The following is a 27,895-nucleotide window of genomic DNA, read 5'->3' on the forward strand; positions in this document are numbered from 1 at the left end:
TTAGCCTCTCTGTGCTTCAGTTTCCCCACCATTAAAATGGGAATAATAATGCTTCCCTACCTCATATAGGTGTGGTAAGGCTAAATACATTAAAAGATGAAGTGCTTTGAAATCTACTGATCTATATAAGAAATAGGCATGTCATAACTATAAAGGGAAGGGTAACAGCTGTCCTGTGTACAGTACTATAAAATCCCTCCTGGCCAGAGACTACAAAATCCTTTTCCCTGTAAAGGGTTAAGAAGCTCAAGTAACCTGGCTGGCATCTGACCTAAAGGACCAATAAGGGGACAAGATACTTTCAAATCGGGGGGGGGGGGGGGAAGGCTTTTGTTTTTGCTCTTTGTTTTGGGTTTTTTGCGTTCGCTCTTGGGACTGAGAGGGACCAGACATTAATCCAGGTTCTCCACATCTTTCTAAACAAGTCTCTCCTATTTCAAACTTGTAAGTAAATAGCCAGGCAAGGCGTCTTAGTTTTACTTTGTTTTCTCAACTTGTAAATGTACCTTTTACTAGAGTGTTTATCTTTGTTTGCTGTACTTTGAACCTAAGACTAGAGGGGAGTCCTCTGAGCTCTTTAAGTTTGATTACCCTGTAAGGTTAATTTCCATACTGATTTTACAGAGATGATTTTTACCTTTTTCTTTAATTAAAAGCCTTCTTTTTAAGAACCTGATTGATTTTTCCTTGTTTTAAGATCCAAGTGGTTTGGATCTTGATTCACCAGGAGTTGGTGGGAGGAAGGAGGGGAATGGTTAATTTCTCCTTGTTTTAGATCCAAGGGGGTTGGATCTGTATTCACCAGGAGTTGGTGGGAGGAAGGAGGGGAATGGTTAATTTCTCCTTTTTTTAAGATCCAAGGGGTTTGGATCTGTATTCACCAGGGAATTGGTGAAGGTTTCTCAAGGCTTCCCAGGCATGGGAATTCTGGGGATGGTGGCAGCGGACCAGAGCTAAGCTGGTAGTTAAGCTTAGAAGTTTTCATGCAGGCCCCTACATTTGTACCCTAAAGTTCAAAGTGGGGATACAGCCTTGACAAGGCATAATTATTAAAAACACTCATTACAGCATGAAGCTGGAAAATGAAAAATTGCACAAGCTGTTGAGAAACTTTTTAGAGAGCTTTATTTAATTAGATTCTTAATGAAGGACTGTGTATTTGTGTGTGGGTGTGGAAAAAGCCCAGCTGTGACACATGGCCAGAAAAGGTTAAGCATCCTGCAGGATAAATGACCCAAATTCAACCTTTAGGGACATATTGGTAGATAATATTTGTGGTTTGTATGTTTACATATAGATTGTTAGAGGTTAACAATGTAATCAAACAGTCCCTGCCTATGCTGTATCCTGTTAATTCAGAGATCAAAAGGAAACCTTAACATTTAAATTAACTATAAATATAGTGATATCACTGTATTCATCTTTCTTTGAAATGTATAGCAATCATCTCAGAATGGTGGAAAACAGGCAGTTGCCTTATGTTAATCCCTGTAACTAATTACCAGTAATGCTTAGGAAATAGGTCTATTTGAAAGTCTCCATGATTGCCTATTGTTCACCCAAGGACTCTGAGCTGTCAAGAGAAGGACTGGAACTGTATAAAGAAGCCTTGGGTCTTGATCCTTTTTATCTCAGATCTGCTTGATGCTTTATCCAGAGGAAGCTTGAGTCATAAGACTGAGATCTCCAGTCCCACCTGGATCACCCGGAATATGAACATTGGTCTACAACGTATAGGGTGACCAGATCACCCAAGACAAATATCGGGACGCGGGGGGGGCCGTGGCGGGGGGCGGGGCCAAAAAAAAAAACAACCCTTCCTCCGCAAGCGCTGGAGGGAGGCCCGGGAGACTCAGGGGAAGCGTGGGGCCGGGGTGAGTAACAGATAACAGAACGAACGGGGCTGGGCTGCCGATGCCTCCGCCCCGGGGCCGCCGCGGGATAGCACCAGCTGGGCAGCAGCCCAGACGCGACTGGCCAGGGGCTGGGCCCAGCGTGCGCGCTGCTGGGTCCCTGCAGCAGGCCCCGGCTCGGGGGGTTCGGGGGCGCCGCAGCCGCCAAGCGCCATCGGCGGCTTCCTCCCCCCGCGGCAGTGGGAGCTGCAGCAGCAGCTGCTCCCGAGTCCCGCTGCCCGGGGGGGAGAACAACAGCCGCCGCCTGGCCCCGCGGGCCGCCCCTCTCCTCTCCCTACCACCCGACTGAGTCCTGCCTGCTGGGGACCAGGCCGGACTGTTACTCACCCCGGCCCCGCACTTCCCCTGCGTCTCCCGGGCCTCCCTCCAGCGCTTGTGGAGGGAGGGGGAATGGTGAGCCCGGGGAAGAGGCGGGGATTCGGGGAGGGAGCCAATCGTGGGAGAAGGGGGCGGAGTCGGGGGGGGGCGCGAGCACTTCCGGGCTCCGGAGCATTTCCTTGTTTGTCCAGTGTCCCGACCGCACGTCGGTCGGGACGCGGGACAAACAAGGAAATATCGGGACAGTCCCGATAAAATCGGGACGTCTGGTCACCCTAACAACGTATAGACTATTTCTGAAAGAACTCTTTGCAGCAACAAAGCTCACCATTTCTACTATGAATCTGATCTCAGAACTGTACTCACGTCTGTATGTATACTGATCTTTTAACCAATACTCTCTCTCTTTTCCTTTTTAATAAATTTTAGATTAGTTAATAAGGATTGGCTGTAAGTGTGTATGTGGGTAAGATCTGGAATATTTCTTAACCTGGCAGGTAATGTGTCTGATCCTTTGGGATTGGTAGAACTTTCTTATGATGAATAAGATATTCAGTAATCCCCATCATATTTGACTTGAGTGTCTGGGTGGAGGCCTGAGGCTGGGTTGCTTTAAGGGAACTGTGTTGTTGACTTCTGGGTAACCAGTAAGGTATTATAGAAGCTGTTTGTGCTGGCTTGGTAAATCTACATATTGAAATATCCACCAGCTTTGGGGATTGTCTGCCCCATTCTTTGCAGTTTACCCTAATTGAGTAACCTCATTGTGGCTTCTGTGGAACCCCGGTCACACTAGCACATTATGGATGTTATTGGAATGTAAAGAATAAAGTTGAATTGGGCACTTACAGCCTTAAGAATAAGGTTATTAAATTCCTTTCAAGTAACATTGTATAACATTGTGGAAGTCAAACTTATTTATTTTCTATTTTATTAATTTTTGTTTTACCCTTTTGGTCTGAAATTGTGAAAATGGAAGTTTTTGTTCAGTAATAATAAAACTACTATTTCTGCAGAGAAGAGCATGTGAAGAATATTGTGAATAGTAATAAATAACTGTATTGCATAAGATTTGAATTATGCAATGTTATTAAAGATTGTGTGACTGTCAATAAAGGCTTGTTTCAGATCTACCAGGATCTGTGCATAGCTCATGAAAAAGGAATAGATAAGAGCACAATAAATAGATGCTTTGCTCTGTGCCAGCTCTGCTCCCTAACAGGTCTTTAGTATAACATGGCATACGTCACCACAGGAATTGTGCACACAGGTTGTTCCTCATATGGGTCAGCTGAAACGTGTGATGATGGAGCAGTGTGACACCACAACTAGGCCTACTGTAACTGGTGAGCCTGCACAGCACTGAACTTGGAGCACTGTGCCATCTGTACTCTACACTGTGAAAACTACCCAGGGGTCAGCAATGAGTGCAGCTGAAACATTGCTGAACATGGTTTAACTGCAAGCATAACCAAAGGCAAACTGTGTTCAGCACCATTTTAGAACCCATGGTTAATCCAGTGATCTGCTTGCCAGCCCCCATCAGGTGCAGAGGCAGCTGTTGTCCATCTCTCTGCACCCAGGATTGGTCTGCTCTTCTGTTCCCTCCACCTTCCTAGTCTGCTCCTCAAGCCCTATATGTATGTGCATACAGCCTCCCACTTTGCTCTTCCAGCCCATAGGCATGTACATATTGTCCTGGCATCTCTGGGAATTAAATGAATCTTTTATTAAGGATTGTCATGTGTCATTATGTCCATGAATACATCCAACCAACATTAGCAACTTTCTCCCAATGCCCCTCTTCCTGCTCATCCACCCCCTCACCTGTTATTGCTCCTCCTCAGCTTCTTATCATAGAAGATTAGGGTTTGAAGAGACCTCAGGAGGTCATCTAGTCCAATCCCCTGCTCAAAGCAGGACCAACCCCAACTAAATCATCCCAGCCAGTGCTTTGTCAAGCTGGGCCTTAAAAACCTCTAAGGATGGAGATTCCACCACCTCCCTAGCTAACCCATTCCAGTGCTTCAGCATCCTCCTCGTGAAATAGTTTTTCCTAATATCCAACTTAGACCTTCCCCACTGCAACTTGAGACCATTGCTCCTTGTTCTGTATCTGCCACCACTGAGAACAGCCGAGCTCCATCCTCTTTGGAACCCCCCTTCAGGTAGTTGAAGGCTGCTATCAAATCCCACTCTCACTCTTCTCTTCTGCAGACTAAATAAGCCCAGTTCCCTCAGCTTCTCCTCATAAGCCATGTGCCCCAGCCCCCTAATCATTTCCATTGCCCTCCACTGGACTCTCTCCAATTTGTTCACATCCTTTCTGTAGTGGGGGCCCCAAAACTGGACGCAATACTCCAGATGTGGCCCCACCAGTGCCAAATAGAGGGGAATTATCACTTCCCTCAATCTGCTGGCAATGCTCCTACTAATGTAGCCCAATATGCCGTTAGCCTTCTTGGCAACAAGGGCACACTGTTGATTCATATCTAGCTTCTCGTCCACTGTAATCTCCAGGTCCTTTTCTGCAGAACTACCACTTACCCAGTCGGTCCCCAGCCTGTAGCCGTGCATGGGATTCTTCTGTCCTAAATGCAGGACTCTGAACTTGTCTCTGTTGAACCTCATCAGATTTCTTTTGGCCCAACCCTCCAATTTGTCTAGGTCACTCTGGACCCTATCCTTACCCTCCAGCATATCTACCTCTCCCCCCAGCTTAGTGCCACCCGTGAACTTGCTGAGGGTGCAATCCATCCCATCATCCAAATCATTAATGAAGATGTTGAACAAAACTGGCCCCAGGACCGACCCCTGGGGCACTCTGCTTGATACCAGCTACCAACTAGACATTGAGGGATCACTGCCCTTTGAGCCCGATGATCTAGCTAGCTTTCTATCCACCTTATAGTCCATTCATCCAATCCATACTTTTTTAACTTGCTGGGAAGAATACTGTGGGAGACCGTATGAAAAGTTTTGCTAAAGTCAAGGTATATCACGTCCATTGCTTTCCCCATATCCACAGAGCCAGTTATCTCATCATAGAAGGCAATAAGGTTGGTCAGGCATGACTTGCCCTTGGTGAATCCATGTTGACTGTTCCTGATCACCTTCCTCTCCTCCAAGTGCTTCGAAATGGATTCCTTGATGACCTGCTTCATGATTTTTCCAGGAACTGAGGTGGGACTGACTGGGTTCTCTTTCTTCCCTTTTTTAAAGATGGGCACTGTATTTGCCTTTTTCCAGTTGTCTGGGACCTCCCCCGATCACCATGAGTTATCAAAGATAATGGCCAACGGCTCTGCAATCACATCAGCCAACTCCCCCAGCGCCCACGGATGCATTGCATCCGGCCCCTAGACTTGTGTATGTCCAGCTTTTCTAAAGAGTCCTTAACCTGTTATTTCACCACTGAGGGCTTCTTATCTGCCCATCCCCTCTGCCGCTCAGCTCTCTGACCCCTTCCCCCCACTAATTGCCCATCTGTCTTGCATAGGGTTTGGGAAGGAGCGAACAATGGGAGAGGTGATGCCTCAGGCTGGGGTTCCAGCTCCTTTTTACCGTCCAGGGCGCTGCCAATGGAGGGGAACTCTGGCCTGGGGCAGAGCGATCGCCGTCGATGGTCCCGCTTGGAGTCAGCTGACTGGGGCCAGGGGAAGAAGCAGCCGGGCAGGGGGTCACCCTGGGCATCCGCCTCCCCCGAGGCGCATGCGCAGAGAGGGTCCAAAGGGCTCAGAGGAGGCGGAGTCTCTGGTGACACCTGGCCCAGGTGTGGGGAGCGTCACGTGGTCCCCCGCCTCCCTGCCCAGCAGCTTCCGCCTCCTCCCAGCGCTGCTCAGGCCGGTCAGTCGGGAAATGCCCGGGCCGCTGGCGGCTCGCTGAGCGACCCCCAGGGGCTGCAGCGCCGAGCCCGGACCGCCACTGCCCCCGCGCCGCCATGAGTAAGCTCGGCAAGCTGTTCAAGGGCGGCGGCCCCGGGCGCGCCAAGGGGCGCGCGGGCCCCACGCCCCAGGAGGCCTTAGCCCGGCTGCGGGAGACCGAGGAGATGCTCACCAAGAAGCAGGAGTATCTGGAGACCAGGATCCAGAGGGAGTTGGCCGCGGCCAAGCAGCACGGTACCAGGAACAAGCGAGGTGAGCCCAGCCCCCGCCCCCTGCGGGCTTCCCCCTACACACAGAGCCACCGCCCCTGGCTCCCCTGGGCAGCGCCCCCACGCCCCGCCGTCACTGGCCAGCCCGCCCCCACGGGGGGCCTGCAAAAGCGCCCGCTGTGCACCTGTTGGGAGCTGTACGACAGGTCAAGTGCTGGGAAGTTGGCGGTGAGGGGATACGTAGCCAGCTGCTATTCTCGGGCCGGGGGTGTTTCCTGGCATTGGTGGTCTTTGTAGGGCAGTGCGATGCAGAGAGATCACTGGCTTTCAGTGTAAATGCCTGCTAGGCATGTCAGCTTGTTTGAATGGAAAGCTATGACTGTATTGCACATTACAACACCAGAAGCAGATGAATTTGGGTGTAATTCTCTCTCTTTTGGAGTGAGTGAGTGTGTGTGTGTATAGGGCAGCACAGGGATAGGTTCATTTTAGTTTATCCATCAACATGGCATTTTAAATGTTTAATATCCTGCATGAGTTTAAATACTTCCATGTAGAGACCAACTATGTATCAATCTTCATTGTGTTCCTTTTTATATGCCATATTTTGGTACAGAGGGGAAAAAAAGACAAGCTGGAAGGTCTTGTAGGAGAGTATTGGCTCATGCTAGAGTCTAATCTATTTTTAAACCTGCATGTACATGGTGTTTGATTTCTTTTATGACTTCCTAGAGACTCTCCAGCTAAACATTAAACATTTTTGGGTGTGTGAAGTTAGAGGAGGTGTGTTTTCATGTTTGTACACTAGTGCTGTACAAGAAAAGCTTTGTGTAATCAATGCTTTTCAGCTTAATCTGTTCCATGCTCACAATAATTAAATTATCTTGCCCTTAACTCATTTATTAACTGTGGGCCAGATTGTGATGCCCTTATGAATATCGAATAGTACTTTGCACCCTACATTCTGTTGACATCAGTGGGATGTACTTGTGGTGCAAAGATTGCTCAACATAAATAAGAGCAGCACAGTCTGGCCTTAGGGAGGTGAAATAAAGCACCAACCATGCAGCAGAAAAAGAGTAGCCTCCATTGCTGAAGTACCTGAGCATCTCCCAACTATTTACCAATTTATTCTTACAACACTACGGGGAAGTTGGGGAAACATTTACAGATGTATATAAATGGATTAAATGATAGTCTATGGTAGAACTGGGAAATGACCCCACATTTCTCGACACAGAGCCTTAATCACTAACTATCTTTCTTCCTTTAGCTGTGGGAATAAATCAGCATTGTGGCAGCGGGATAGTATGGGCTTGATCCTGCTCCTATTGAAGTCAGTGAAAAAAATCCCATTAATTTCTGAGAGTGCAGGAGCAGGCCTTCTGTTGTCTTGATAAATAATTGAATCTCAAAAGCAGGGAAATCTGAGCACCCTTAGCAATAAGTTGACTAGAGTTGCAACAAGCTGTTTTTTCAGAAATTTTAGCCCCTTTAAACTCCAGTGTTTTAGCTCAGAAGTCCACTTTTAACAGCTCAGTGATGGGATTTTTAACTGTTTGAGCCAACTATGGTGCTGAAATTATAAAGTAATCTTCAGTACAGGACCACTGCCTTGAAACACGTTCCTCCTTCCCCAAATATCATGAGAGGCAATGTTGTATGCAGTGTTGTTGTAGCTGTGTTGGTCCCAGGATATTCGAGAAACAAGATGGGTGAGGTAATAGCTTTTATTGGAACAACTTCTGCTGGTGAGAGAGACAAGCTTTTGGATTTAACAAGATCTTTTTAGATCTGAAATTTAATATACCACTAAAATTGTGCTATGCTAGTAGGCAATCTCAGTGGTGGGTTTTCCCCTCTACTCGATCTTTCTACTGATGAATAATTTAAAGGCTAATCTCATGTAATTTAAATATATAGGAGGATACTTTGGAGAAGTCTCGTAGAAGGCTGCTTATTAAGGGTAGTCTGCTGTGCTTTAGGTTTACTGTACTTTTCTCTAAGGATTATCAGGAGTTAAAGATTTTAATTAAAAAGGACTACTAGGTAGAAAACTGTACTCACTTTCCTGTTGTTGTTATAAAGTCAACACAACAGATCCTTGCACAAATAACTGAGATATTGCAAATCAGTGGTTCTCAATCTTTCCAGACTATTGTATCCCTTTCAGGAGTCTGATTTGTCTTGTGTATCCCAAATTTCACCTCACTTAAACTATTTGCTTACAAAATCAGACCTAAAAATACAAAAATGTCACAGCGCACTATTACTGAAAAATTGCTTACTTTCTCATTTTGTCTGTATGGAATTTTAGTTTGTACTGATTTAGCTAGTGTTTTTTATGCAGCCTGTTGTAAACTTAGGCTAGTATTTAGATGAGTTGATGTACCCTCTGGAAGACCTCTGTGTATCCCCAGGCAGGGGTGGCAGGTTTGTATAATTTTTGGTGGTGCCCAGAACAGGTCCAAGTCCTGCCCCCCTCCCCCCTGCCTAAGGCTCTGGGAGGGGGGGGGGGGAAGGGCTCTGGGAGGGTGTTTGGGGGTGGGCTCTGGACTGTGTGCGGGCTCTGGGAAGGAATTGAGGTGCGGGCTCTGGGAAGGAATTGAGGGTTGGGGTGTGGGGATGGGCACTGGGAGGGAGTTTGGATGTGGGCTCTGGGCTGGGGCAGGGGGTGGGTTCTGGGAGGGAGTTAGGGTGCGGGCTGGCAGGGAGTTGCGGTGCAGGAGGGGGTGCAGGGGACGGGCACTGGGAGGGAGTTTGGGTGTGGGGGCAGGGGGTTGGAATGCGGGAGGGGTTGCGGGGGTTGGCCTCTGGGAGGGAGTTTGGGTGCAGAGTCTAGGCTGGAGCATGGTGTTGGGGTGTGGGAGAAGGATGCAGCACTTTCCTTGGGCAGCTCCTGGAAGCGACCTGCACTCCCCTCTGGCAGCAGCTCGTAGGCAGGGAGCCAGAGGGGTCTCCGCGCTGCTGCCTGCGGGCACTGTTCCTGCAGCTCCCATTGGCCGCAGCTGGGGGCGGGGACAGTACATGGAGGCACACACACACGCACCCCGCCCCCCAGGGGCCTCAGGGACATGCTGGAAGCAAAGCTGGGTGGGAGGGAAGCTGCCTTAGCCCCATTGTGCTTCCGGTGGTGGAGCATGGGCACCACAGGCCCATACAACTCGACACCCTTGCCCCCAGGGCTACATGTACCCCGGTTGAGAACCACAGCAGTAAATGACTGAATTTTGCAAATTAGCTAGTGAACAAATAATAAAAAAACAAGTATACTATCCCCCAAAATATATCCCTTTCATTTGTTTCGAGCATTGTGTATTTTAATTATCATTGATATTTAATAACATACTAGTCAATATACTAGGGTATATTTTGCAAAATATTTAGTTGAAAGGAAAATAGATAATACCTCATTAATCTTGTTACATGAACTGGAGCTATAAGAAACTGAGTGAGTAAAAGTTTGATTTTACTTTGCTTAGCTGGGGTTAATACTTCGGGGGGTGGGGGGAGAGTGGGCATTGGGGACAATTTCATTTGTAATTGCATGATCTGAGAGGCTTTATGTACCTAAAATAGGAGTGTCTGAGACAGGAGTAGGATGTACACTGCAGAATTTTGGACATCCCATACAGAATGCATACTGGCTGAACAGGAATGACCTCATTAGATTCCAGGTGCGTGAGTCTGAGCTTAGCTACACTAACATTAATGAGGTTCCATTCAGGCCCCAGTTCTTCATAACATCAGCCAGCCCAAGAAATGTGACTTAAGAACTATAATAAAATAGCTCCGCAAATAGAAAGATATTAGAATGTCGTCTTCCTCACTGATAATTGTTGAGAATACAACTAATTCCTGCATCTTAGTCTGAAAGTAGCTACAAATGTAGTCATAAATGACTTCCACCTTTCCACGTTAACATCTCATTGCAGCTACACTAACTGTAGGGGTTTTCTCTCTGGCCAGGATACAAGTGCAACTTTTTGGAATTCTTTGTGTTGGTGCTTTCATTACAAGCTTTGTTTGCTTCCACAACAGCTTTGCAATCTCTCTGTGCACCATATACAATCACCTGTTTGTATTGAATTTCTTTGCAGACACATTGTGCCACATCCTCAGTTAGCTCCATTGACTTGAGTCAATTTGCACTACACCTATTGATCCCTACTGTGGTCTGGTCTTTTTTTTCTCCGCACTCGGAGAAAACCAAAGAAATTGAAAGGATAGAAAGTGAGCTAAAATATAATTTTAGAAATTGAATAGGTTTGAGAGAGGGGAGGAAGGTGAAGTTATTGGAAAGATGCAAGTTCCAATCAACAAGTCGATTACCATTGCATTCTCTTCATACTTCTATATCAGCAGTTTAAACCCAGCCGCAGGTCAGGAGTGGCCAAAAGTGGTTATTACTTGATGGTGATGTGCTTGCCCACATGAACGCATTGGTGTTCTCTGGGCAGTGTTTTGTGGAGTGGTTTCCACATCACAAAACCCACCATTAGCCTACAATTTCAGCAGAGAAACCAAGGACTGAATGAGCATATAGAATGAAACAACCTTCTCATGGCTAGAGGTAATACCTCCAGTTCAGAGTTGAGATCTATTGGTGAGGTAGGCTGGGGAAGTCTGCAAAGCTGCTGCCTGGGCTGCATTTATTTAATTAGATTGTGGTCTCAATCTGGCACTTTCCATGAACACTAAGAATTGATTGAAAAGAAATTGAACACGTAAAAAGGGAATAATCTTCTTTTGTGACCAGGAACAAAGTTTAGCTAAAACGTCAAAAGTCATACAGCAGATTAGTGATGACAAACCCTAGGTAGAGGCATGAGATAATAACCATCTTAGGACATTACTAATAGAGCCTGCCGCAAGTGTGGTGTTGATGCATTTGGGCATGCCTGGTGTTCTGACATTCCTTGTAAATGACTTAGTTGTCATAAGGTTACTGACGCTGAACAATGATGCAACAGTTTCATGTTACCACAAAACAAGTCCATCATCTCAATAGCAGGGAGTATGTCAGATGAGGATTGAAGTGGATTGGCAGAGCTGTATGGGGAAACTTCCCCAGCACCCTTACTGTACCATACGTTACAGCCAGCATTCCTAGTCCTTCTTCTCCCCCCCCCCCTCTTTTTTTTGTTTTTTTTTTAAGAATCAGACCCGGAATTGTCATGTGCTACTTGTAACAAATAAAAACTTGTGGGAGAAGATTGTGTGTAAGAATTATGGGTCTGATCCTGATGTCACTTACACTGGTGTCATTCCATTAGCTTCTCAAGTTACTCCTTATTCGCACCAGTATGAGATTAAAATCTGACCCACTGGGTAAGAGAAAGCTAAATTAATCAGTACTCATACAGAACAGATCTTGTGGGAGGCACACGTTGCTCACCGCCTAACGTACCTCTTAATTTGAGAGCCCTAAGGATAGACAAATTTGTGCCAAATATCTAGTCTGATGAAGTGAGAAATTTTCTGTAATATTTTTATGAAGTCTGTGTATGCCTCAGATTCCCTCATTTGTTGCATTGCTACTCACTAGGGGCAAAAGGTTTAACAAAATATGTTTTGACATTTTCACAATGAAGTGGGTTTTTTTTTTTGGTTCAAAACAACTTTGTTTCGGAGTTTCTTTTAATAAACAATAAAATAATTTTAAAATAGTTGAAATCAAAGCAGTGTTAGCAGTAATTTTTGTTAGAACAAAACATTTTATTTGACCAGAAACATACATATTTATTTTCCATTGTGCTGAAAATGTTGAAAAATTTCATTTTTGGTATGATCCAAAATCTTCCTTTTTTCCCCTGCAATTAGCCATGAACTGAAAAATCCATTATTCACGCAGCTCTAGATAACAGCACTTCCCTATCTCACAAGGGTGCTGTGAAGATAAATGCAATCAAGACTGCAAAGTGCTCTGATAGTACGGTAATGGAGACCCTATAAGTAGTATAGCTAGACAGGCCAAGTGATTCCTGACACCTCAGGAGATTCTCTGCTGAGCCACACTCAGGCTAAAGCACAGTGCGCCTGATTTTGAGAGCTTCTGAGCCCTGGTAGCTGCCATTCACTTCACTGGGAGCTGCAGGTGCTCAGAACTTCTTAGGAGCAGACTAGTATTAACACAACGAGGAGTCCTTGTGGCACCTTAGAGACTAACAAATTATTTGGGCATAAGCTTTTGTGGGCTAAACCCCACTTCATCAGATGCATGGAGTGAAAAATACAGTAAGCAGTGATATATATACATACACACACACACAGAGCACATGAAAAGATGGGAGTTGCCTTACCAAGTGGGGGGGGGGGGTCAGTGCTAACGAGGCCAATTCAATTAAGGTGGACGTCGGCCATTTCCAATGGTTGACAAGGTGTGAGTATCAGCAGAGGGAAAATTACTTTTTGTAGTGACACATCCACTCTGTCTCATACATCAAGAATTGTAACATTCAAAAACCAGTAGGAGAGCACTTCAATCTCCCTGGACACTCAATAACAGACTTAAAAGTGGCAATTCTTCAACAAAAAAAACTTCAAAAACAGACTTCAATGAGAAACTGCAGAATTGGAATTAATTTACAAACTGGACACCATCGAATTAGGCCTGAATAAAGACTGGGAGTGGATGGGTCACTACAAAAAGTAATTTTTCCTCTGCTGATACTCACACCTTCTTGTCAACTGTTGGAAATGGCCATCCACCTTGATTGCATTGGCCTCGTTAGCACTACAAAAGTAATTTTCCCTTTCTTGATATTCACCCCTTCTTGTCAACTGTTGAGAATAGGCCACTTCCACCTTAATTGAATTGGCCTCCTTAGCACTGACTCCCCCACTTGGTAAGGCAACTCCCATCTTTTCATGTGCTGTGTGTGTGTATGTGTGTATATATATATATATCACTGCTTACTGTATTTTTCACTCCATGCATCTGATGAAGTGGGTTTTAGTCCACAAAAGCTTATGCCCAAATAATTTGTTAGTCTCTAAGGTGCCACAAGGACTCCTTGTTGTTTTTGCTGATACAGACTAACACAGGTACCACTCTGAAATTAGTGTTAATGTAAGCTTGTTGTTTCCTGAAGAAAACATAGTTCTGTTCCTGGTTAAATTGGTGTTACATTTATTTTCTCAGATTATACTCTGTCTCTTCCTGCCTGGCTCTATTCTTTTTCTGAAATCTTTGGAATGGAGAACATCCTTTTTCAGTCTCATTCTGTGAAGTAAGTTTATCTCCTCTGCTCATTTTCTTTGCTTTTTGATGTCATTTATTTCTTTACAGCTGGGTTATTTATTATACAGTAGCATTTCTGAGAAGAATTTCAATACAATTCTACCATCTACTTGTAACACAGTTACAAATGTTTAAGGAGTCATATGTCTATGCAATAAGGGAAAAAAAAACTAAATCAATTGAACATTATATCTGAGACTTGGAATCTACGAAATGTAGAAATTCAAATCTGAGATTCCCAGGGAAGCTTTAACTCCCTTGCCTTTATGTATTGCAATACTGCCTCTTATGTACATGATCACATAATACTGGGCAATGTGATAACTAGCAAATGTGGCATTCAGTTCACAAATATGGGTTAATCAAGTGGGGGCATGGGAATGTTGTATATGTGACGGGCTGGATCACAGAAACCCCCTTGGGGCTACCAACTGATGTGCAAGACTACTACTGCCCAAGCTTTCCCTGCCAGCCTGGGACTCCAGAGACCTGCCTGGCTGTGCCAGACACGCTTGCCGGCCACAAACACAGACCCAGGTCTGAACCATGTCCCACAAACTGCAAGATTAATTGAAAGCAGCATAAGAAGTGTTCTTGTCTTGGGCATCTGAGTGTTAAACTCCCAATGGAATCCAAACCCCAAATAAATCGTTTTACCCTGTTTAAAGCTTATACAGGGTAAACTCATAAATTGTTTGCCCTCTAACACTGATAGAGAGATGCACAGCTGTTTGCCCCCTTTCAGGGTTAACTCTGGGTTAATTAATAAGTGATTTTATTAAATACAGAAAGTAGGATTTAAGTGGTTCCAAGTAATAGCAGACAGAACAAAATGAATTACCAAACAAAATAAAACAAAACATGCAAGTCTATGCCTAATACAGTAAGAAAACTGAATATAGATAAAAACCTCACCCTCAGAGGAATTCCAGTATGCTTCCTTTTACAGACTAGTCTCCTTCTAGTCTGGGTCCAGTAATCACTCTCGCCCCCTGCGGTTACTGTCCTTTGTTTCAGTTTCTTCCAGCCATACTTTGGAGGTGGAACGGCTATCTCTTGAGCCAGCTGAAGACAAAATGGAGGGGTCTCCCATGGGCTTAAATAGACTTTCTTTTGTGGGTGGAGACCCCCCTCCTCTCTCCTATGCAAAGTCCAGCTCCAAGATGTCCATGCATGTCTCAGTTTTTACAAGCAGCAGCCATTGCCCACATGCTATCTTGAATGTCTCCAGGAAGACTCTTGCGTGGATTGGAGACTTCCGAGATCCATTGTTCATTAAGTGTTTCTTGACTAGACACTTAATGTGCACATTCCTTTCTCAAGAAGCTGACCAAATGCTTTACTAAGGCTATTTAAAATCAATTAATTTAAAAGTATATAGCCAATATTCATACCTTTGTATGCATGTGTCATTGTATTCAAATAGGATGAATATATTCAGTAGATCATACATAACCTTTACATAAATGTTACATAGCATATGTAGCATAGCATATGTTCCAGTTATGTCATATATACATTCATAAGCATATTTCCATAAAGCCTTATGGGGTGCACCGTCACAGTATCTCTTGGGTAATGTGGAAGAGGTGAATAAATGGATTTGTTACAAAGTGATGCATTCCGTAAGTGCATAGTGGGAAAGCTAAATTCAGTGAATTAATAAAGATAGCGTGTTATATTTATAAAGGCAGGCAGCTAAATATGTGAAAAATAAAGAATTCTCTCTCTTGCGGTTTCTACTTGGAAGGAGTTCACCTCCAACTTCAACCCAGAACCTTCTGGATTTCAAAAATTACTGCTCTGCGTGTATAATCCATAGTGTGTATGAACACTAAGTAATACTAACACTAGGGTGATCAGATGTCCTGTTTTTTAAAGGGACAGTCCCATATTTAAGCCCTCGTGCAGGTATCCTGACTTTTTCTTAAAAACAGGCAAATTATCCAATATTTTCTGTCTCTGCGCCCCCTGTCCCCCCCCTCTCCCCCCGGCAGTACTGGTGGGTCCTGCTGCTGGCTGGATCCCTGCTTGCCAGCTGCCTGCCCACCAGCGGTGGGGGGGGGGGCAACAATGGGGGTGGGTGTGCAAGGTCGGTGGGGGGGGTGAAGATGCAAGGTGTAGGGCCAGCCACTCCCCCTGCTGATCTGTTAGCGCAGCCACTGCTGCGTGCCAGCTCTCGGCCAGCAGGGGCCCGCCCCGATTCTGTTTCCAGCTGGCACTGGCTTCAAGCTGCTGTGGTTGGTGAGTGCGGGCAGGCGCCAGGCGGTGGCTGGTTACGTGTTGCCTCTGCTACCCACCCATCAGCCCTTTACATGCTTCCCCTCTGGCTCTCCTCTCCCTACCTTTTCCCTTCGCCCCACCCAGCTCCCCGGGTCCTCTATATCCCCTCCTGGTGGGGCGCGTCCCACTCCCAGCACTGTATGGAGAACTAGCCCCTGATCAAAGCGCTCAGTTCACCAACAGCCTGGCAGGCAGACTCCTCCTTCCCCCGACCCTGCCTCTGGCTGGGTCAGTGTCCCGGAAAAGCCCAAGACCTTCTGGCCTAGGGTGCTGGCCAGGAAGAGCAAAGCCCTGCATGTGCCAAAGTCCAACACAGTGCTGGCACAGGGAAATCTTTCTGCCCCTCAGCTAAGTTCTGGAGTAGCGGGATGGGGTGGGGGGGGGGAACCTGCAGGCTCCACAACAGCCCCCCAGACAGGGGCTTAGCACTCTCTTCACCCCACCCTGGGTCTTGCTTCCAGGGAGTACAGGGCTGTTCCGGCCCCTAGGCATCCTCCCCTGCTGAGCTACCTCTCTCTGGCCAGGTTTGCTGAAGCCCTTGCAGTCAGGTTCCCTGGGCACTGGTGCACAATGCATCCTTAGGGCTTAACCTGGGGTGGGCAAACTTTTTGGCCCGAGGGCCACATCTGGGTATGGAAATTGTATGGCGGGCCATGAATGCTCATGAAATTGGAGTTGGGGCACAAGAGGGGGTGAGGGCTCTGGCTGGGGGTGGGGCCAGAAATGAGGAGTTCAGGGTGTGGGAGGGAGCTCTGGGCTGGGGTAGGGGTATGGTTATGGTGGGGGTGAGGGCTCTGGCTGGAGGTGTGGACTTTGGGGTGGGGCTAGGAATGAGGGGTTTGGGGTGCAGGAGGGTGCTCTGGGCTGGGATTGAGGGGTTTGGAGGGTCGGAGTGGGATCAGGGTTGGGGCATGGGAGGGGCTCAGGGGTGTAGGCTCCAGGCTGCGCTTACATCAAGCAGCTCCTGGAAGCAGCAGCATGTCCCTCCTCCAGCTCCTACACAGAGGTGTGGCAAGACGGCTCTGCATGCTGCCCCGTACGCAGGCACCGCCCCTGCAGCTCCCATTAGCCGCAGTTCCAGGCCACTGGCAAGCCCCAGATCCCACTCCCCAGCAGGAGCTCGAGGGCCAGATTAAATCAGCTGGTGGGCCAGATGTAGCCCAGGGGCTGTAGTTTGCCCACCCCTGGATTAACCCCTTCCTACCTATGCTGTGGCCGGAGGTGGCTGGGTTATGTCCGTGTCCAGCAGAAGCCTGGAGGTGTTAGCAGCCTTTTGACACTCTGCGGGCAGGAACGGACAAGCTGCTTCCAGCCACAGGGGTCGAGGACGGAGAGATGAACTCTGCAAAGACACAGGCCAGGTCATCCCTTCACCCCCTCCTCCTCCCTTGCAGCTGGAAGCAGCTCCTGTCCCTTCCCTCCCACACAGGGCCAAAAGGCTGCTGCTGGCCACATTCTGGTGTGAACCCTGGCAGAAATCTGGGTGTGGCCCTGCGTGCCCCTTCAGCCCCCCATGTGTTGCCTTAGGAAGATGCGGTGCCAGGTACCAGGAGAGGTGGGTCTGTCCTGGGGGCCCAGTCAGGCATAGAGGGCGGAGAGTGCTGGGCAGGGAAGGTCAGGTTGGTTGGTCACCCCTCCTGTGTGAGAGAGGTGTACGGGTGTGTGTGTGTGTGTGTGTGTCACTGCTCCCCAGATGTGTGGTGGAGTAGGGGATGTTACCCCTCTCCGCGTGAACCCTAAAGTCTTAAAGATAAGAAGGTAAATAAAAAGAATCTGACTATGCAGTATTTCTTTTTTACAGCAGCTCAGTCAACTTGATGATAATTTGAACACTTGTACAATTGATTGGCATTGAACTCACTTGAATAAGAGTAATTTTACCATGTGTCCCATATTCAGATGGGGAAATATGGGCACTCTAACACACACCATTTTTAAGTTCCACAGCTCAAAAATGCCTTTTTTGTCTTATTAATTTACATTCCCTCACAACAGACATTTCCCCCAAATTCATGCGTACTTTTCTGCCACATGGCACCATAAAATACATTGATATAGCGAAAAATCTTTTATCCAGAACAGTTGAAAGCTGTCTGTTATGCAGGAGGTTAGAATACCCTTCTGGCCTTACAACTGTGAATCCATGATTAAGTAGCCCCTAAAAAGGGTTGAGTGAGTGATTTTGAAGCAGGAGAGCTGAAGTGCTTTGCACTTTGGGAGCAGAGGGCAGTAAAACAGCATGAAAAATGAATGCAAGTGTGTGTGTGTGGGGGGGGGGATTCAGAGTGAAGTTGAAATAGTATGTACGTAGGTTGTGGAAATTCTGGTTCCGACTGTCAAAGGTTTTTTTTTTATATAATGTCAGCTGAGACACCTTATCCCAATTCAGTACATTTGTAGTCACTGGACCAGCCTAGCAAGACTGGGTGGATCTTGAATTTGAACATTCCAATTTTGGGTACTTTTGAGAGGTGGGACGTTGTAACTACAATTTCCTCCTCCCAAAACACTTTGCTGGCGGCACTGCAAGATATTTTGTATTTCAGAATCTACCTAAACACTTGTCCTCGTACAACGGATAAGGCACAGTGCAAGGCATTCATCAGTAAAACACAGTGGATTTCAGTGCACTTCCACACATGGTGACTGTTCTGAACCTATGTAAGGGTCCTGGCTTCATCTGTGGGTGTAGGTGCCACAGTATCTAGATTCAGCATTATCGCAGACAGGCAGTCTGAATGAAGCACAATAGATAACCTTCTCAGTCATCATAGAGACAGAGACTTTAAGGTAAGAAGGGACCATTATGATTGTCTAGTCTGACCACCTGCACAACTCAGGCCACGGAATCTCACCCACCCACTCCCGCAACAAACCCTTAACCTAGGTCTGAGCTACTGAAGTCCTCACATCATGGTTTAAAGACTTCAAGGTGCAGAGAATCCTCCAGCAAGTGACCCGTGCTACACGTTGCAGAGGAAGGCGAAAAAAACCCAGGGCCTCTGCCAATCTGCCCTGGAGGAAAATTCCTTCCCGACCCCAAATATGGCGATTAGTCAGGCATTTGGTGGCTAGTTATAGCTCCAGTGACATGCAGTGTTACAGTCAGCTTCTAGTCCTGCAGCAGCTTCAAAAATGAGATATGAGTGAGAAGGAAGAAAGAAAGGAGTGTGACAGGGTGCAGGAGTATCACTTGGTCCATAATACACAAGGAGTTAACTCCATCCCTTTCCTGGCACAAGTGCCTATGAGGAAGGGTTGTGTAGGGCTGCAGGTTGTTTTCCCAACCCAGGCAGGATTAACACCACACCCAAGACCCTTTCCCTGAGCAACACAGGCTGCAGGTGCCTCTCTCTGCTCCAGGGCCAGTCTCAGGAGCCAACCTCCCTCCAGAAGATCTCCCTTCAACTGAACTCTCTCAGCCCTTTATAGGGATAACTTGACCCCTTCCCAGCTGGGTCTGATAAATCCCCCAATGTCTGTTCTTAAAGGGGCAGACTAGCCTGCTGGAAAGACAGAAGTGGGAGAATGCCTGTGGGAAGACAGCTGTCCACACCCAGGGCTTGAATGAAACCCCTCCTCAACCCCAGCATAGGCCATCTTTTCTTGTGTGTGTTTTGCTTATGCCTTATGGTATCTTTATGCTGCTGTGCTCCCACTGAAAAATCCTGTTTGTTGCTGTATTATTTCTGCTGAGTCACAGAGATAGTAGGCAGTGACTGAACCTTGCTGGTGGTCTTGATGGTCTAGACAGTATTTGGTCCTGCCATGCGGGCAGGGGACTGGACTTGATGACCTCTTGAGGTCCCTTCCAGTCCTAGAATCTATGAATCTATGTAAGGGTCAGGGATTGGCCCCTACAACAGTTTTTTGACAAATAGATCCATCTAAAGCATGTTGAGCTCCAAAGAAATCTGACTTCGCCCTCCCAGCTAACTGACCTATTTGGCTAGGTGACTCTGGATTTCTATTGCTCCTGCCACTTGCCAATTCTAAAATGTGACTTTCAAGGAGCATCACTGACAGACACCAGCAGTGATGTGATAGTTTTTTTTTCTCCATCTTCTTTGGTTTTCCTGTTTTCCAGCCTCCTTTTCCTTCCTTCTCCTATTTTTTTTTCCTTTTCCTGTTTTCCAGCCCCACTCTGATGCTCCTTCTTTTCCTCCCGTCTTGTCCTGCTTTATGCTTTGACCTGGTGAAACTCAGGGCCAACTGCAGCGAAGGAAGATGCTGCCTCTGGACTCCAGGCAATGCTGCTTCTCTCTGATGCACAAGAGGTGCTAACCTATTTCCACAGGGTAGATTCGTGCAATAGCAGAACAGGCAGGCAGACCACGGAGCAGTGCCTTTTATGGAGTAGGTCCTGTTTTCCCTCTGTTTATGTGCCAGTGCTTATAGATAACAGCTTAAAATAAGGCAAGAGAATGTGAATGCTTAACTCAGCGTCTCCTAAATTATACTTTGTTCCATTTACACTGTTCACTGTCACTGAATCTCGTATGTGCATTTCAGTCTGAAAAGACCGTTAACTGTCCCTTCTGATTACACAATAGCTGCATTGCAAGCCCTGAAGAGAAAAAAGAGGTATGAGAAACAGTTGAGCCAAATTGATGGGACGCTCTCCACCATTGAGTTCCAGCGGGAAGCGTTGGAAAATTCCCACACCAACACAGAAGTGTTCAAGAATATGGGCTATGCTGCACAAGCAATGAAAAAAGTGCATGAAAATATGTAAGTGCATCCTGTCCACTTCCACAGTAGGGGGTTCAGTGCTGTAAAATTCGCCCTCTGACTGTATGGATTAAATGTTTTAGTTTCACTGAGACACCTGGTTCTGATTTTGTTTTTGTTAATGTTTAATGTTCGGGGAACGCTCCCGATAGTGGAATGTTATATTTGGAAGACAAATAGCTTGTCTCAACAGCAAATCTGAAAGGTTGCCCTACTGTCCTACGAAGTGCACAGGGATGTTATTATTAGGTTTAAATTGCCTTTGGGAGGTGCTGAGGGCAGAGAGAGCAACAGAAGAATAGCACTTAGGAGAGAAGAGTCCATATTGCTCCTCTAAGTCTCTAAATGGCTGTGTAATTCAGATTTTTAAAGGTGTTCTAATTCGACCCCAGTTTAGCAAAACTATTCATGTGCTTAAAGCCTGTTGAAGTAAAATCAGTTCTATTCAATATGGGGTCTTATACTCCACCCCCCCACCACTGTAGTGCATTAAGGGACGGGACTAACATCTGCCATGTTTGACTTGTCAACTTCTCACATGCTTAAAGATCGGCATGTGCTTAGTACCTTGCTGAATTGGCACCTTAAATTGGAGACTTTTTGTATTCAGAGTTTTTATTAATAAAGGGACCAGAACCTTTTCAGACCAGGTTTTCCCAAGGCAGACGTGGTCTAAGAATGTGTATTTTAAAAACAGTTTAAATATTATTTCTCTAGGGACCTAGACAAAATTGATTCTTTGATGGACGATATCACTGAACAGCAAGCAGTTGCCCAGGAGATCTCAGAAGCTATTTCAAACAGAGTTGGGTTTGGTGATGAGTTTGATGAGGTTAGTATTGCAATGAAGTCAAGGATAAAAGATGTACCCGCCTAATACAGTGATTATTTTATTGTGTGGTGGTTTGTTTTAAGCCTTTTTTCCCCATGCAAATTGTGACTAAAATTGCTTGGATACATTTAATCATTTATAAAATGTATTTAGATTTTTTAAAAGAAGTTTTGATCTCACAAACTCGCTCTCCATGTTCTTACCCTGTATGTGTGGACATAACTGAAATGTGTGATTTGCAGTGCTCCCAATATACACCCAGTCAAGTGTGGGTCTATCTGGAGCACTGAACGTCAGTATTTGTATGACATATTGCACTGTTTGCAACTCTAAACACTCAAGGCAAGACTTTGAAAGGTATTTAGTTGCCTAAAGATGCAGATATGCTCCTCATAGGATTTTCAAAAGTGCCTGAGCGGGTTACGTGCCAAACTTTCTAATTGACTCCAATGGGAGTTAGGCGCATAACTGTTCAGGTGCTTTTGAAAATCCCAATAGGCATCTGTTTGCATCTTTAGGCATCCAATCTTTTGAAAATCTAGGCCTTAAGGCTTTATCCAATGCCCGTTGAAGTCAGTAGGATTCCTGTTGACTTTGGGCACTTAATCAGGCCCTTAATTATTTTTAAACCAAATTTTTTTTCAAATGTAAAAAATACTAATTCTCACTGCGGGCCTAAGGGTCTGATCCTGTGAAGTGATAAGCACTGGAATCAATGAAAGGTAGCAACTGATTCTTGAAAGCACTCAGCACCTCTTGGAATCAGGCTCAAAGTCCATGGCAAGTTGGAAGATTTTTATATATTGATTTTGAAATGATGAGCACTAAGAATTGTTTAAACAGTGTCCAAAGCAGTAAAAATAACTCTAATCGCCTTTTCCACCCCAGCTGAAAACAAGCATACAGTGTTCCAGTCCTCTATACCTCTATATCTATCTATCTATATTTTTTTTAAAGATTTTAATACGTGCCTCAAAAAATACCCATCCTTTGTGTTTATTTTTTTGCCCAGTTCCTCAATATTTAGCCTTTTGGTGACTTGTTAAAGAACAATGGGTTTCTTTATTTTGTCTTGTTTTCCCATTGACTTTTGCTAAGTGAAAAGACAGGAAATGTAATCTGTCTTCTTTAGAAACCTTTAAACCACACTGGATGGCTCTCTAAAAGATATGCTGTGGCCTGTATTATGCAGGTCAGATTAAATGATCATAGTCATCCTTTCTGGTCTTAATTAGAGCCAGTTGGGAATGTTTTGACAAGACATTAGTCCGTCAAAATGTCCATTTGCCAAAACTTTTCACAGAAGAAGGGTCAGTTTTGAGAAATTTACTGTTTCTAATTTTTTTTTTTCAAATGACTTTTTTTATTTTGAAATTTAAGCTAATTTGTATTATGTAACAAAACACCAATGGGTTTTCCCATCCTCTTTGTTAAATTAAAACTGTTAGTTCAATGGCATCAGGTGAGGAATTTCTGGTAGAGATGGATAAGTATTAATGCAGTTATACAAGGCACTGATAAGACCTCACTGGACTACTGTGTACAATTCTGGTCACCCATATTTAAGAAAGATTAATTCAAACTGTGACAGGTGCAGAGAAGAAATACTGGGATGATCAGGGGAATAGAGAACCTATCTTCTGAGAGGAGACTCTGAGTATGTCTACACTGCAAAACAAATAAAAACCCTTGCGGCAGCAAAGCTCAGAGCCTGGGTTAACTGACTCAAGCTTGCACTATGGGGCTAAACACAGCAGTGTAGACATTCCTTTTCGGTTTCAGAACCTGGGCTGCAGGCTGCTATTTTTAGCCCCTGCAAGCCCGAGTTAGTTGATCCAGGTTCGGAGACTCGCCATTTTTTGTTTTTTGCAGTATAGACAAACCCCCCAAAAGCATGTCTCATTTAGCCTAGCAAAACCAAGGCCGAGAGAGGATATTACAACCCTCCATAAATACATCAGGGAATAAACACCAGGGAGGGAGAAGAGAGAGTTAAGCTAAAGGACAATGTTGACATAAGGACAAATGGATATAAACTGGTCATGAATAAATTTGGGCTGGAAACTAGAAGGTTTCTAACCATGAAGAGGTGAGTGGTTCTGGAACAGCCGTCCAATAGGAGTTGTGGGGACAAACAAACTACCTGGTTTTAAGATGGCGCTTGACATATTTATGAAATGGATTATATGACGGAGCTGCCTGAGATAGCTGGAGACTGGACATGATGACCCAAGAGATCCCTTCCTGTCCTATGTTCCTAATGGTACCTTGATTAGTGATTGTGGTTTGAGATGCCCTTGATGTTAACTGAACCCATTGCTTGAAATATAACTTTGCAAATGATGTCTTGCTTGCATTCAGGATGAGTTGATGGCGGAACTGGAGGAATTGGAGCAAGAAGAACTGAATAAGAAAATGACGGATGTCAGATTGCCAAGTGTCCCATCCACATCGCTGCCTTCCCGTCCTGGTAAGCTGCCTGCCATTTTAAGTTTCCTTTAATTAAGCCATGTCCTGAGAGAGAAGGGGGAGAGAGTGAAAGCTCAAATGAAGCATTTAACTCAGCTTTAACTTTTAGTGTAGTCTTCTTACCCATTTGTTGTGCCTGCTCAGATGAAGTAATGGGGTGTATGGTTTGGTTCATGGAAACATTTAGGACCAAATTCTGTGCAGGTGTAAATGGCTGCATGTCCTCTGGCATTTGTTTGGCCTTTAACATAGGTGTGGCTGTATTTTCCAATTAATCATATAGGTAGGTAACCCAGAAATGGGAAGTTATTTCCCCCCCTTTCTGGCAAAGCAGCCATTTGTTTCTTTTGAAATAGGAGGGTGACCTGGATTTAGAACATTTCAGTAACATGGCTCCTTCTCCTGAAATTTGCCACTGATCTTGTATTTACCAGCGAATGAAATGAAAACTCATACATTTACAGACGTAGCTTCAGTTCCTTTCCTTATGGGCCACGCTTGCTTCCTGAACAATATTCTGAAATTAAGCAGTAGCTAATAACTAGGCACACAGCCCTTCTTTTTCTAGAGTCCTTCTGAACCATTTACTCTGAGTTAACTTTTATCCACTGATTTATTTTTCCCCACCTTGTTCCAGTGTTCAGTGGGAGGTATTTTGAGCCCTAAAGTCAGGGAGTTGAATCAGACCCATAATGTCCAGGGCTGTAAGTGAGCTACTGGTGAGAGCATAATGGCTTTGCACTTAGTCTGCCTACTCCCTGGGCTACCATATTTAGCTCACTATTTGGTAAATAGCTTTGAGATACCTCTAGGCTGACTAGCATTACACAAATCCTGCTGCCAGTGAATAAAATGGCTCTGTTACTTGAGTCACTGATTATTGTTAATCTCTCACTGTAGCATCCTCCAGGAAGAAAGTGGAAGATGAAGATGATATGAAGCAGCTGGCGGCTTGGGCTTCGTAACATCAGACTGCAGTGTTTAGAACAACAGGTTTCTTACAATACAGATGTAAAGAGTTGCAATAACGTTTTGTATGCTTAACAAGTCAGACCCAATTTGATCACTTGTTTTACTTTTGGTAGGGCCAAATGATCTTAAAAAATAATAATAATTACTTAACTTCGATACTATTTTTAAATGTTTTGTTTTTTTAAAAGAGATTTTCAGGACTTGGCCAATCTTGTATCATTTTTACAGTGAAAAATTCAGATGGAATTTTTATTAAAAAATAGCTTTTACTGGGTGGAGCCTTACTACAGAGTATTTTTGTGAGACACTAAGGCCCTATGTACACACGTGACCAAATTCACTGCTGGAGTGAATGTTTGAAATGTAGTAACGTCATAAAGGCTTACAAGCAGTAGTCAGTTTGGCTCAGAGTATTTGATAGCTACTATAAGCTGCTCTGAGCACATGGACCTAATGGGGCTGCATATGGGCACAGAGATCATCCACCCAGAGCATCTTGCAGTATCAGGGTCCCAAATTGTAAGCTCCTTGGGGCAGAATCTTCTATGGAAGGCTTTGGGATTTTCTGTGTGTGTGTTCCCCCCCCCGCCCCCCTGTAAATCGCCATATACACCTATATAATTAGTTATAATCAAGGTTTAAAACCAGTTCAGGCTCATTCAGTGAAAATAGTTTGGCTCTCAAGTGTGACTAGGGGAAAACCAGAGTGTAGAATTAGTTTTAATCTAGGTCCCTACCAATTTAAAACTGATTCAGCTAATTCTGTTAAAGACCGAGAGGAGTTGTGGCCTAACTACTGCTTATATGCCTCCCAACTTAACTTTTCCAGGATGAGTCTTAACTTCATATTACAGATTGTTAAAAGAAGTCATAGTGGGACTTGTAATGCTGTAGTTTCAAAATAACATTGGTTTCCAAGCATTCAGTTCCTGTACTGAGACTTGAATGGAAATTGTATTGAAGTGTTAATATTTGAAGTTTCTTAACTTCTTTTTTTCACTTCTTGGAATGTGAGTGATTTATTTGTGATGTTCATGTACAGTATTGCACAACTGATTATTTTTAGTCTAAAGTGCTGAAGTACTATGTATGCAGAGAAATCAGAACAAGCAAAATTAAACATGCTTTTCTGTCAAAGTGAATTTTGATGTTATATGAGACCTTCTGACTTAGTAACCCACTGCCGTCCGTAGTGAAATGGTGAAACACTTACATTGGGGGTTTTTCTAGAGTACTGGAAATCAAAGTAGTACTGATCTGGGTTTCTAGTTTTAAAAATTATAATTGATAATCAGGCCAGCCAGGAAACAGTGGACAACGGGGGTTCTTTATCCTTGTAGCAACAGCAGATTAACCATTTAAGACTCTGTGCTAAGCACTTTGGCCTCACACCAGCAAATGACTTCAGTCACCATTCTTCTGTACTTAATGTTAAGCATGTGCTTATGTGTGTGTTACTGAATAAAGGCCAGAGTGCTCAACATCTTGCTGGGTTGAGCCCTGTTAATGGAATGGAGTGGATTCTGAAATTACAAATAAGACTGCCTGGATTCTCCTCTTTCTTACACTAGTACAGAACTATTGTAACTTCATTCACTTCACTGGAGTTACTTTTGGTCTATGTAGGTATGAATGGAGAATCAGGTTGTGTACTAGGCTAAGCAGCTAAGAGACCTGTTAGGCCTAGTCTCGGCTAAAGGGAAAAGTCAATCTAAGCTATGCAATTTGAGTTACGTGAATAGCGTAATTCAAATCAACATAGCTTAGATCTACTTACTGCAGGGTCCATGCTACGCGATATCAGCGAGAGATGCTCTCCCGTCGACTCCCCTTACCCTTATCGATCAGGTGGAGTACAGGAGTCGACGGGAGAGCGACTGGTGGACCACCGATGCATTGATTGCCACAGCGTCTATCCTCCAGTAAGTGTAGACAAGCCCTTAGAGAAAACCAGGTGCATGTGCAACTCTGTTCCAGAGCTAGGAGGCACCAGAATGGATCTCTTTCTGGAGCAAGAAAAAGAAAGCTGGAACTTCGTAGGTCTCTATTTTAAAACAGTGTATTTTAAATTTAAAATGCATCCTTTAAAATATATTATGGAAACTAATACAGTAACAGTGTCATTCAATTATATTGCATTCTAAAATGCAAGACAAGATACTGACGAGAAGCTGCTGGGACTAGGGTGTTTATTAAAATATCGAATCTTCTGCATTATTCAGATCTGTTTTCTATGCGTTTGAGAGTCACAATTTCAAGATTAAGCAAACTTATATATGTCAATGTACCTAAGTTATGGATAAATTGGGTAACAGTGATGGACTACTCAGACACATAACTGGCCATGTTTGCACAGATCTGATCACTGTGCACACCTCTGGCATTTCTATACATAAGTTAGGCAGTGCCAATATGTTTACATGCTTAGTTTGGAAAGACTGGCCCATAACATCTGTTTTTTCCTCAAGTTAGTAGTTTTCCAATACTTAGCACATAACCTATTCAAAGTGCTTGACTAACACTAATTAAATACAATGTACATTTGATTGTACCTTTTAGAAGTAACCAGAGATATTTGTATTGCTATTTAATTTCTCTTGAAAATAAAGACACGGTCCCTGGTCTGGAAAGCTTTCTCTGTGTCTAGTTGTGTACAGCACTCATTTCTATCGGATCTAAGCCTCCCATAAGTATCTAGATATTAACAACCAGCGACTTTTTGATCACTGCAGGCAGGGAGTCAGCGTCCTTGTGACACAATGAAAAAGGCTCCCCCCCCCCCAAGCACTGTAGTTCTCAAACTCCAGAAATCCGCAGCATACCTTCAAAGACTATAGGGGACTCTGGAGTCCACGTTGTTTTAAGTTAGCAAAGGGCAGGGCAATACATAGCCATATCAATAACACAAATTCTAAAGGTGAGAAATCTCACTGGAGAGACCACCACAAATTCCCACACACCCTTGGTAGGCTAAGAGAATACATCCAAAGATGTATATGAATCTTCCCATTTCAGACTACCGATGACTTTAGTCCACTTCA

General features: G+C 44.7%; 1 protein-coding gene across 1 annotated transcript; it reads left to right on the forward strand.

Moving 5' to 3' along the window:
- The first annotated feature begins 5,973 nt into the window (after positions 1-5,973).
- CHMP4C (charged multivesicular body protein 4C) lies at positions 5,974-27,484 on the forward strand. Its single transcript, XM_005301507.5, has 5 exons — positions 5,974-6,367; positions 20,404-20,581; positions 21,299-21,413; positions 23,775-23,883; positions 24,783-27,484. The coding sequence occupies exons 1-5, from the start codon at positions 6,172-6,174 to the stop codon at positions 24,845-24,847; spliced, it is 663 nt and encodes a 220-aa protein (XP_005301564.1). The 5' UTR covers positions 5,974-6,171; the 3' UTR covers positions 24,848-27,484.
- Positions 27,485-27,895: the final 411 nt, after the last annotated feature.

Source organism: Chrysemys picta, chromosome 2, assembly GCF_011386835.1.
Source record: "Chrysemys picta bellii isolate R12L10 chromosome 2, ASM1138683v2, whole genome shotgun sequence".
NCBI lineage: Eukaryota > Metazoa > Chordata > Testudines > Emydidae > Chrysemys > Chrysemys picta.